Here is a 12,592-nt window from a genome sequence, read left to right as displayed (position 1 = left end):
AGCATTTTTCTGTAGCGAAGGCCATTTCTCTCTGGTGTATCGAATCCGGTAAATGGTGTCTGCAAGTAAGCCCTTTTGAAAGGCCTGCCGTTTCAGTTTAGAGTGACATGTTGGGGAGAATTTACCCAACATATTTCAAAGGTTAATTATCTAGGCTGTCAAAATGTTTTCTCTTATTTTCCATTAGAGTTTCTTTAATTTCATGTTAATCTTTAGGGCTGGTAACTAAACTGAGGGTTAAGATTGCTTTAAGCAATGATGGAGTTAGCAGATGCTCGCTGTCTGAAACTCATCAGTCTGAGATGAGGCAGGGTGTCCTACACAACAAAGATCACAGCCTTTGGACGTCTGCTGTTGTCCCAGTTTCACTGTGCCTGGGACTGGCATCTCTTTCTAGCACCTTCTGCCCCTGTTGCTATTTGATAGCTGTGGCACTGGTCAGATTCTTCTACAGAGGTAGGGAATGGCTGTCCTACAGGGCGCATTGTGCTCTGTGTATGAGCACTGCAATGCGTGGCCAGAAGTACTTCATCTCCCAAGATGAGGCTTGAAAGTGGTTCTGCTGTGCTCTGCTGTAATTTGTGCTGTGATTTGCCAGTTTCCAGTGGTGACATCTTCAGAGACCGGGGAAGCACAGTTTTTCACCGGATTGCTTCAGGAAAGATGGAAAAATACCAAGACTATCTGAAGAACACTTTCAAAACGACTTTGGATATCTCGGTCACTCCCGACTTCTGGAAAGGAAAAGTCCTGGCCATGGCAGTGGGCTTACAGGACCCACTGCGTTGTGGTTCTTTTATACCTGTCGGGGAAGTTTGGTTTTCATGGGAAAGCTGTAAATGAAGGCAAGGACAGCTAATATCACAGCCAGTTGATGCAGATCTATGAAATGTTTTATTCCTGTGCATTGTTTTGTGTTTTCTTCTTGTTTTTAATATACACATAGTTACAGATTCAATTAAACATCCAATTTATACCAGTATTTTCTTTTTTCCTAATGTGCTGGTTAGGGTATACATTCTGTTTTGCTTGTCAACTAAATTTACTTCCAAAAAGAACTTAGTTTTATAATTATAGATCTCTCTGATTGTAGAGAGATACTAACATCTGGAGGAGGAATTAGTTTCTCTAGGTCATCACATTAGTTTTAATGCTATCTTTTAATTGTGAACTACTTCAATAAACGTGTGGATTATTTGCCTCCAGAAGAGGTATATGAAGTAACCAACGCAATGTGGCAAGGGTCAGGAAGTAGGATATAAAGCTGAAGTAATACCAAGGTCTCTTTTTTAATATACCTGTGGCAAAAACAGAAATCAGTTGTACTTAAACAAGAGCTTTGGCAAGCACTCTCAAAATACTTTCACTGTGGAGCACATAAAGCAGAACTTCTCTAATAACTCCAAGCTTGAAATTGCTGGTGATAAACGTTAATGAAGTTAATAAATGCTGACAGTAGTTCTGCTTTAAGGAAATTGCATGTGGACGTTTGTAATCAGTAACTTGTGTCCCTCTGTGACCAGCCCTGGAGATGGATGGTTCTGAGCTAGCACAGAAATTTCCTGGAAATATTTATACGTGACCAGAAATGGCCAGCATTTAAGAGAGCAATTTAATGTCCAAGCAGAATTTTTTGGGTGGTTCTTCTCCTGTGGTCTTGGAATCAGCAGCACCTGTTGTGGTTGCAGTCTCTCTGTCTTTGTTGCAGAAGTGTTCTCAAACTGAGTCATCCACTTGAAATGCACAAGCCACTTTCACGCGAGTGGGTAGATGCGGTGTTTGTTTTTCCACGTTGTTATCTGAATGCTGGTGGTCCTCTAATGGTTTCCCACAGTCTTGTTTGGGAGCCTATGAGAATGTTTTCCTCTGTGGTTCTCTAGGAAAGGAGTCCCAGAGCAGCAGCAGGGAGGAGGTGATTTTTGTTAACAAAACTCCCTTGCGAGTGCCGTGCCACTAACGGGGCGGTACCCAGGGCAGGGCATTGCAGCACAGCCCCTCATACCTGGCTGAGAAAAGCATGAGGCCCCAAAATGAACCTCGCAGTGGAGAATAGTGTCCTCCAGCCTGTGGGCTGCTTCTCCTTTGCATTTGGGCAGGAGCCCAATGAGCGCTGCACTCATTGCTGAGGAGCATGGAGAGCTATGGGAGGCAGAAGGCGTGGGCTGGAGAAGAACAAAGGCTGGTTTTGAGTGGCTGGTGGGCAAAGACCTGGGTGGTTCTGGCTTGTTCCAGCTCAACAACTGCAGGAGATTTGAGAGAAAGCAGCGCAAACAGCTGAAGGAGCGTGTTGCTAAAAAGCCCCTGCAGGCCCCGGAAGGCTGCGGCTGTGAAAAGGAGCCCAAAGAAAGTTAAGGAGCCGGTGTCTCCCCAAAGTTGGCATGATGGCAGAGCCATGCTACTGGAAAAGCAACAAAGCCAAAGGCAGCCAAGTTGAAAATAGCAAAGGCTCAGAAAAGTTGATCTAAACAAGAATTAATGTTACCAGGAGAAATATGGAGTGTCTACACATTCAGATAAACCAAATCTTTCCTTTCTGCATGTGCTTTCAGGCTCTTTCAGCTGGAGAAATCAACAGGCAAAGGGTTCTACTAAAAGGAAGCAGCTGAAAGCTGCCTGGCTTTCTTAGGGCAGGCCAGCGCTGAAATATGGCTGTTTCCTCATTCAGGACAGAAATAGCACAAGCTTTGTTCCTGTGAAGAGTCACGGTATTTTATTATATTGAAGAGCAATCCACGTCTTGTGTGCAACAAAAATGCTATCTGACAAATCAGCCCATGCTCAGGGACTCTGGGGATGTTTCCACAGAAGCTCCTCTAACCCAGCTCATTTTTACACCTGTTGGCAGCCTCTCTTCCTGCTTCCTGCAGATGCAAATCAGCCTAGCATGAAGGAGGACCCACAGCAACAAATATCTTCATAGGAACTCTGCAGCTTTGCACAAACCATCTGTTACTTTGTACCCCAGTTTCGTTGATATATCCAAGGAAGGGTTGTGCCCTTATGTGTAAGCATGCCTGGTTTAGGCTCCTGGAAAAGGCCATTACTTTACTACAGAGAACTGGACCTGCCTGCTAGGTTGCGTTGCTTTTAGATATTCCTGCTTATGCCAAGAACATGCAAAATGTCTTGTGAAAATTGTAAGACCAGTAATTTTCCTGGTAATGTCTTTCATTTGTGCCTGTTGGTAAAATCAAGCCAATTCTTCTTTGTGAATTTTGTTAAGCTTCATACATTTACAGGAGAGATTCAAGAGCAGATCTCTCAAGTAAAAATAACCTAGCCATTGTGGGAGCGCCTTGGGCAGTAAGGGCGTGTTTCTGTACAGTTGTGCCATGAAAAGAACAGGGGTCTCAGGGAGTTGTGAGCAGGTGCTGAAGCAAGGTGTCTAATAAGGGCTTTCTCTGGTGAACAGCAAAGGAAGTTCATGCTGCAGTCTGAGGGAAGTGTGTGTGTGTTCTGTAGCAACTAATCTCTCATTTTCACAGACCTTGGAACTGTGTGTCTTTAAGACCTCTCCTGCTGTGTTGGTTTTTAAATGAAATTGCCAAGGGATTTCAAAACTAGATTGATGGGGGGGAGGAAGCAGTGGCAGCAGAGATGCATACAGCTCAAGAAGCATGGATGAAAGCCTTTCCCATGTGACTTTATACCAGCAAAACGCAGTAGGAGTCCACAATCTGAAAGCCACGCAGGGACATTTGGGTCATTTAGTAATTCACTGCTTTTGCTTTTCATCTGCAGGTTGGATTATTGGTTTAGTTGTTGTTCAGAGCCATATGGCTGTCTCCAGATTATTTAAAAGTTTGGAATTCTTAAGTTTTGTAGTATACAAATGCTAAAGGCTAGAATTTGGGGGTAAATAATATGCTGTTACAGAAGATAATGTGCTCCAGCTGTTTGGTTATTGTTTTTGTCAGTGCTAGAAGACCTCAGAGGATCCCTGGGAAACTGCATCCTGAGGATTTGGTTACTAGTCAGCGCCCTGTGGGGGAGATGGAGCTGAAATGACTTCTTGTATGTCAGTTCCATTGCTGTCATTTATGTTTTAAAAATAAGCAACAGAAATGCATTTTACGGGGCTACAAACCCAATAAATTTAAATTCCTTCAGTCCTCAGAACACAAAGGTGAGAATCAAAACAGCTTAGAAAAATGTTGATATGATTTCTTTTGTTTTGGTAGGATCTCATCTCCTTAGTTCTGGAGGAAGAATCTCGGAAACATAAGGAGAAGAATTCAGGCCTCTGCTTCTCAGTTGCTGTCCCACATCCCATTATCCTGGAGATTGGCTGTGGCTCTGGAGCAATAGCTCTGAGTCTTCTGTGCAAACTGCCTCAGGTGAGCTTTTTTCAGTGCCCATGGCACAAGAGATGTCTGTATTACAGGACAGTCCCACTCCACCAGACTTCATTGAGTCTTCCCAGGCAAATTTATTTGACTTGATGGGTCTTAGCTGCTGCTTTAGCAGCTAAGGTCTTTGACAATCAGACTCTGTAAGTTCATTCTGGGTAGAGGGAGGGTATTTAGGAAGTGCTCTCCTGAACTGTCTGAAGGACTAGCAAAGGTGTAGTCAGAATGAAAGAAGCAAATATGCTCGTTCTTCAGCTGTCACAGCTCACTACTAATCACCTTATCTTGAAGCTGTGGTGGGTGTTGGTTTAAACTAATATCCTGCGTTGTGGACTAGATTGACTGAGGCGTGAGCATACACTCCATTAGTCAAACGTGTGGGACGGTCATCTTTTAAATCACCTTGCTGTGAATCAATAGACCTCATCTCTAAGAGTCCGAAGAGACCAAATGAATATAGGAGAGGGATTCCCACGGAAGTCTCAGTAGTTAGGATCAATATGACAAGCAGATGTCACACTGCCACAACTGCCAAACCACTTTTTGAAAGCGTTGTGTTCCCTGATAACAACCCCCGACCTTTTGGACAGAATGGAAAGAGCGGGAAGGGAACTGAGATCTGGCTGACCAAAGCCCTTCTTGCCCCTGATCATTATGGCATGAGACAAGGTTAGCAAGATACTGTTGGTAAACGGGGAGAAAAAAAAAAGAGAAATGAAGCCAAGATCTCATCACATACAGATTTCAGCAAGTCCCTTCTCGTGAGCAAGAAGTGCTGTGGCCAGCTCTTCCTCTCAGAGAGAGGAGTGTGAGGCGTGGTGTGTTAGAGTTATGGAGGTCAATGCCTGCGTTCCTCCTCCCATTGACCTGCTACGGTTAATACTTGGGCTTCATGACTTCCAGTATAGTTACTCTGATTTCCTGGGCTGTGCTTCATGTCCTTTTCCTTTCCTGTCAGGTTAAACAACTGTGCCAGTCTGTCCCTGTAACTGATAATAGTCCTTTCCCTGCTGGCTAACACAAACTGCTGTGCCCAGAGACATAAAGAGCCTTGACTGAAGAGAGTGAACAGGAGCTACACTGACACCTGACTTGAGTTTACATTCTGTGTGATCTCTTTCAGTGCTTGAGGCAGAATTTGGCAGTAGGGTATCAAGGAAAAACACCAGCAGCTTTTCATTTATGGTTTCAGGCGTGTCCTTTACCTTAAGGCTCTGCTTTGTGTGTGGGGGTGCTGGTCTCAGGCTTTGAAATGAACCCCCTAGGAATGATGGTTGATTGCACCACATACTGTCATCATCTCCAGATGCAAAGTAATCTCTTTGAGCATGTTTTCTCTGTGTAAATACTTAGCCACGTCTATATTTAAAAAAAACAAAGCAAAGCAAAAACAAGTCAGGTCTTTGCCTGCACTTTTCCTAAGGCAGGATGGAAGGTCAAACATATCTCTAACCGTCCTGTCACAGGCTGTTATACCAGAGGACTCCCAAATACGTGACACACTGTCAGGTACAAGCAGTCAACGCGTATGGTGAATGTAGTGTAAGCACTGTAACGACTGCAGTGGTGTAAGTAGGCAAAAAGTGCATATGGAAAATGCCAGAACCTCTGTCCAAGCAGTTGTGTTAATGCTCGGAGGGATTCCATCCACATTAGAGTGGAGAAGCCTAGGATGTGGTCTTCTTTTAACCTGTGCCCACCTCAGCCTTTGGGCGTGCTGAAGCATTGAGTTTCACACTCCTTAGGAGCTATGAGCCTATCAAGAGATGTGAGTCAGTGTGACTCCATGCTTGTGAGCTGAGTTGGTTTGGTCAGAAGCCTGTTTTGGTGGAATGCTGGCAGTGTTGCAGATTGCCTTCTGTCATGTTAGTTGGCTTACTAGAAGTGACTTGTGATTCCATCAGTGCCCTGAGAGGCATTCATCATGAGCTGTTCCTTTTGGGAGCTGAGAGGGAAGAGTCAATTGGCAGGTTTTATCTTGCATGTCTTTTCTGGCAGAGCTTGTCTGTTCAGGAACCCTGATGTTGTAATGCTTTTGTTTGTTGTTGTTTTTCTGTCCTAGAGCCGGGTGATAGCTGTGGATAAAGAAGAGGCTGCTGTGGATCTCACCAAGGAGAATGTGCATAGGTATGAGCCCACATATCACCCGTTTCTTGTAAATCATTGCTTGAGGAAGACCAGGAGTCATCAATATTTGGGTGTATTCATCACCGCTAGAAACTAGGGAATTTTTAATTGTTTGAACTCCCAAAGTGTGTAAGAAGTTGGAAAAAAAGTTTGTATTTACCAGGATTTTTTTTTCCTTTCACTTGTGAATGTGCTTTGCATAGACAGCAGTCCGAATGCTGTCTTCCAAGGGTTTTCAAAGTGTTTCCTGGTTACTACTCTTGTTGTTTTCTATAGACTTCGTAAACTTAAGCAGCAGGTGGTAAGAATGCATATGTCTTAACAGGTTCAGGACAGGTACAGCCTGAATCTTACTCTGGCTACCTACATCATTACTGCCGTGCTTGCTCCTCTCATTGCTCCTCTGGATATAAGCTTTCACACTTCACTTCGTGTTGGTTTGGCATTCCTCAGTGTCCTCCTCACAGCCTGGGGTTTTCTGAGGACAGAGCTGCTGAGTCCTTGTGCCTGAAGGCAGAGCAGCTCTCAGGAAAACCTTGTCCTTCCTAGCAGCTCTGCTTCATCAGCTGGCTCTGCTGGACCCATGCTATTCTGGATTGTCATGAGTATAGTGAGCACCAGAGGTAAATCTCAGTATGATTTGAGTCTAGAAGCCCAGTCTTTGTAGACACTGTGAAGGGTACAGAGCTCTAGTATGTATTCACATCCTTTGAAACCTCTGGGCCCTGAGTTAGAGCAGTCTTGGGAGGGATTCCTTTTGCTACCTCTTCTGGAGTCTCTTAACAGCTGCGAGTTGTAAAAATGATGCTCGTTAACTGACATTACTGTTCTCAGGACCCACATACCCTTTCTTCCAAAGCTGCTGCCAGCACAGGGGTTACAGAGACAGGCTGCTCCTGTTTCTGGCTGCACTGAGTGGCATCTCTCCACTTCTTCCAATCCGGTCCCAGATCTTACACGAGTCTGAAGTGATGAGTAGAAACACAAGCCCTTCCTGTACTTTTACCTCATCAGTAGCCTGTGCCTCCTATTCCAGCTGTAGGGAACAGGCAGCAGAGATTTCCTCCTGATGTGTGAGTATCAAACCAAGTTGTCTTGCAGTTTTACAGAAACATAATAAAAGCAAGCAAGATCTTTGCCTCCTTGGTAGAGTAGCACTCTGGCACATGGGAAAAATTGTCATATTATCCTTGCTGGTTGGCTCAAGAATGGCTATGGGGAGTGTAAATGCATTGCCAGAGAACCTCATGTTTCTCCATGGATATTTTCATTAAGGGATCTTGTCTGTGGTGCTCTGTAGCTCTTGGGAGAGAAGCCAGTAGGATAAGCTGTATTACTGCTTGACCGAAGCCAGCTTGGTTCTTGCCTTCTTTTCAGAGCGCCCTTATCACAGCTGTGTTCCCTGGGGGGAGGATGCCTAGGTGAGTCTTGGCTGCACCAAATCAATAGCAGTGCCAGATTACCCATCTGTGCACACTGCAGATAGAGACAGGAATCCGTCCTTTTCTTGATGCCTGTGTATGGCCCTCAGCAAAGGCAAACAGTATTTGAGTCTAAGGGCTTTCCTGCAGCACGCTCTCTGAACCCCATCAAGTAGCTCCTAGAGCGTTACACTAAAGAGCCAGAAAGAAAAATCTGTCATTGTGGTGAGTCTGTCCTGGGAGGAAAGAGCATACTGGGAAGAGTTCCATTTTTTCAGAGGTTTCTCTAGACACCTGCTGCAGCAGGGGACAGGGCAGATCCTGTCTGCCACCGTGTGCTGTTGGTGGTCAGGAAATGGCACCTCCTGTAGGAGGCTTGGAGTCTTTCTCCATCAGCAGTTCTTGACCAACCTTGTCTCTCTGGCTCTGCAAAATGCCTTCTCTGTTGTTGCTCAAATGTCTTCTCAAAAGCCAGAGGCAAAGCTTGTGAGAAGAGGTATTGTGATGGGTGGATCATACAACTGGGGAATTAGGGCTTATGTTCCTCCCTTGCTGTCTCATGCTCTCTGCTTCTGTGCCCTCTCCTGTAATATTAGGCTGTAACCAACTACCACAGCAGCTTTTAAACTGGCATCTCTTTACTGCCTCAGTAGCATCAAGGGAGCTTTTTCTAGGATCCCAAAGGTTTAGGGGGATCTCTGCCTACTTCCCCCTGGTAGGGAGTGTAATCTGGAATGAGCTGGGAGGTAGGGATGGATTTTGCCAGGTTGAGCCAGCCTGGAGTATCATGCAATGGCAGCTTGGCTGTCTCAGGCTGTTCTACTTGGGATTGAGTCAGTAAATAGGAGAGACCAGAGTCTTGGCCAAGATTTCTCCCTAAGAAATACCAAGGTGTTTAAAGACACATTTATTAAAAATAACAAACCACTCTGCTTACTTGTCACAGGTAAAGGGAGACGTGTTTGTGTATTCTTGGACCTTTGGGGACTCTGCTGGTGTGAGTGCCCTGGGGAGGTCTGGTTACAGATGAAAGGCACTGAGCAAAACATCTCCCGGTTAATGTGCACAAACATCTCAGGGATGAGAAGGATCATGAGTTAGAGAGTCACATCTGAGAAACCCTAGTGTGCTTTAAATACATTTTACTGAGCAGTCTGTGGGTGTCCCTAAAGGGGACAGCTCCCCTCTCTACAACTGCCTCAAAGAAGGCTGTAGTGGGGTGAGGGTTCGTCTCTTTTCCCAAGCAACAAGTGATAGGGCTATAGGGAATGGCCTCAAGTTGTGCCGGGGGAAGTTTAGGTTGGATATTAGGTGAAATTTCTTCTTCACTGAAAGGGTTGTGAGGCATTGGAACAAGCTGCCTAGGGAAGTGGTTGAGTCAACATCCCTGGAGGTATTTCAACGACGTGTAGATGTGGTGCTTAAGGACGTGGTTTAGTGGTAGACATGGCAATGATAGGTTAATGGTGGACTTGATGATCTTAGAGGACTTTTCCAACCTAAATGATTCTATGAATCTGTAAAGGAGTCCCTTCTCCTGGTCTACGGCACAGGGGTTCTGTTGCACTGCATGTGCTGGCTTCTTGGTGCAGCATGCAGTAAAATCTCGTCACCTTAACACACTCATGTGAGATGAAACATGACTCTTTAAAGATGCCTAAGAAAATACACTCAGAACACTGTTAAGGTCCCAACTGTAAAAAAAAAAAAAATAATAAAAAATAAAGTGTCTGGAGAAAGAATGTGACAAACATGAGCCTGTTGACTTCACTTACAATATCAAGTTTATATATTTGATGCTTTTAATTGCGTTTTTTTTTTTCTTTTTTTCAGTGGGGTAGTATATACAAGCATATAATGAAAGGTGTGATTATTCAATGGTCTGTTTATTAAATATGCTGTTCCTGAATCCACACAGATGAGCTTTCTAATCTTCTTTCTGTTTTGCATCTAAATTTTCTCTACAGGCTGCAACTCCAGGACAGGATCCACATCCTCCACCACAATGTTTCATATGGTAATTCTTTTCACTGATATATTTTTTTGTCCTTCTTCCTTTTTACTTTGCTGTTGGGCATTGGGCATGAGAGACATTGGAGGGCCACCCCACTGGGACACGGGTGAGGAGGGTGTTGAAGTAAAAGGAAAAGGTCAGTAGGAAGTGAGCCCGTGAAGCTTTTCCCATTAGAGATTTCCAGGCCAGATTATCAGCTGAGGGAAATCTATTACTTAATCAGAAGACGAATTTTTCCTGTTTTTACGTGTCTAAAGGTTGATTCTGAGCTGGTAGTCCAGGTGCCGTCTGCTGTTAGTGGGGAGAGGCATACATACAGAGAGTAATTCATTCCATGCTGACATGGGTGCTCTAGATGAACAGGTATGTGCCTGTCCTTCCACTGATGTTAGAGGGAGCCCAGACATTTAGCTTACATTAAGTGCCCAGCCTTCATCCATTTGAAATAAGGTGAACTGAAGCATAGGATACCTGATGTTGTTACCCTGGCCTTGGCTGAAACTTCTTAAAACTGCCATTTGATGAGGTTTAGGTAGGTAGTTACATGCTCAGCTGTGCTTGGCTAGGAGCTCCAGAGCCAGGAGCTCCAGCGTTGCAAATTCATTAACGCACCTTTCTGATGCTGTTGGCTTTGATTCTATTACCTCTTGGGAATATGTCTGCAGCCTTCTACCTGCAAATCTGAGCTCGTGCTGGCTGTACTCCAGCAGTAAGCCAGCTAGCTTCAGTCCTAAAGCCATGTGGCTGTGCTGGCCTGGCACCTGCAGGGGTAAGCTCCGTGCTGGGAGCCCGACCTGAGGACAGAGCAACACTCCCAGAGTTGTGGTGTCTGGTCCAGAGCTGGTACATATCAGTCCAGACAGCAGCACGAGCATAAGCTGAACCTTGTTGGCAGAAAGGCCACCCTTTAAAGGGTGATACAGATGAGGGCTTAGCTCTTTTGCTTATTCAAGGTCCTTCTGCAGCTTTGATAAGAGGAGGGATGTACATCCTGACAGCTAGCCCAAGCTCTCACTTAGGTCTGCGTGGTCTGTCAAGTTCCAGTTGTTGCTTTAGATTTCATTGGGCACAGGTCTCTCCGGAGCATCCAGGTCCTGTGTACTGTAAGATATTCCACTAAGCAGGGCTGTGGATAGGAAAAAAAAAAAAAAAAAAAAAAAAAGATACTTTGCCTGTTCTTAGCTTTGTATCATTCTTGTGCTCAGGGTGAGAGAGTGACCAGGCTAGGCTGTCCCAAAAAGAAACGGGATAAAATTCTACCAGAGAAGCAAAGCAGAACCAAACACATGTGCAGCTGTCTGGAAAGATGGTTTTCTGGATAGGATTTTGGTATTGAGCTTAGAGGAAGGGTTGCTGTGGCTGAGAAATGGTTGTGATTCTTTTTCTTTCCTAGGTTCTGCCAAACAGCTTCTACTCTGGGGCCCCATGGACTTCATAGTCAGTAACCCCCCATATGTTTTCCATGAAGACATGGCTTCCCTGGATGCAGAGATCCTCTGGTAATCAGATAAACAGATTTTCCTTCTCCCATTCCTTGCTGCAAGGTTTTCTGGCTGCCTCCTTATGTTACACACACACACTTGCCCAGAAAGTAGGGAAATGTAGTATACACATACATTCTTACTTGTAGGTGTGTTTATATATAGTGCGCAACACTACAGCATTACTTTGATAATGCTTACAGGTCTGAGCCGATATTGGAGTATTTAAAATATTTATAAAAATGGAAGAAGTACACGTTGAAATTACTAAGTTTCCAATCCAAAACTCTTTTAGAACGTTTTTCATGCTAGAGTTTTTCATAAGTGGTGTATGAAAGAAAGTAGAATTATTCTGGGTAGCTTTTTGTGATTAAAAAAATAGGTGGAAATACCGTGACCCATTCTTGTCACAAGTCATCTTTTAAGCAAACAAACCCCCACACATGAAAAGGCTCTTCTGGAATGTTGAACTGCTTTGTGTGTGCTGGTCTTCCTCCGGATTGATTGTCATGCATGTCAGGACAGAGTCCTATACACACCCCTGTGCAAAACGTCCACAGGAGCAGATTCTGTCCTTGAAAGTGGCAAAGTTCTTTGCATCCTAATTTGCTCTGCTAGGTTAGAAAGCAGTCCAACCTGGCTATTGACACAGCTGAAGTAAAGCAAGTGCTCCATTACTGTGCAACTTACTCTTTCCCTGTCCAGCTAGCACAGAGAGAACATGCCACATGTTGGAACTGTGTAACCCTGGCTGCTGTTGACTCAAAATGTTCACGAAAAGCTCAAGGAATGTGTTCTGCTTGTGTTCAATTTGGAGTTTCTCAGCCTAGAGGTGGCAGCCGCCTTATTCCCAGTATTTCTCCTAAAAGCTATGAAAGTACTCTCACTTGCTGTAGCCAGGCTGGAGTTCAGGTGTGTTAGTTGCACCTTTCTCTGTGGTGTCAGGCAGTGGCTCAGTGGCATGGCTCGTGCCACGTGGTAATGTTGTCTTGTTCCCAACACCTAGCTATGAGGATCTTGGTGCACTGGATGGAGGAACTGATGGGATGAGAGTTATCAAAACAATTCTGGCTCTGGCTCCTTCTCTTCTGAAGGATTCTGGGTAAGTACAGTTCTCTTTCTGAGTTTCATGTCTTCTGTCCATTTCTATAACTGCCATTTGTGTTTCATACAGGAAGATACAGAGGGGAAAATCGTTGC

At 44.6% G+C, this 12,592-nt stretch overlaps 1 protein-coding gene across 2 annotated transcripts in view; it reads left to right on the top strand.

Annotated features, from left to right (window-relative positions):
• The window catches only part of HEMK1 (HemK methyltransferase 1, mitochondrial release factors N(5)-glutamine), a 32,192-nt gene that overhangs the window by 15,679 nt on the left and 3,921 nt on the right, over window positions 1-12,592 (top strand). For both annotated transcript variants that reach the window (XM_027467660.3, XM_038186072.2), the window contains exons 5-9: window positions 4,182-4,337; window positions 6,412-6,476; window positions 9,865-9,914; window positions 11,305-11,410; window positions 12,399-12,494. In XM_027467660.3, the coding sequence (XP_027323461.2) occupies window positions 4,182-4,337; window positions 6,412-6,476; window positions 9,865-9,914; window positions 11,305-11,410; window positions 12,399-12,494 (473 nt within the window). The remainder of the gene's footprint in view (window positions 1-4,181; window positions 4,338-6,411; window positions 6,477-9,864; window positions 9,915-11,304; window positions 11,411-12,398; window positions 12,495-12,592) is intronic.

This window comes from Anas platyrhynchos, chromosome 13, assembly GCF_047663525.1.
Source record: "Anas platyrhynchos isolate ZD024472 breed Pekin duck chromosome 13, IASCAAS_PekinDuck_T2T, whole genome shotgun sequence".
Lineage (NCBI taxonomy): Eukaryota > Metazoa > Chordata > Aves > Anseriformes > Anatidae > Anas > Anas platyrhynchos.
The sequence above is the reverse complement of the archived record's forward strand: the minus strand, read 5'-3'. Positions and strand labels throughout refer to the sequence as shown.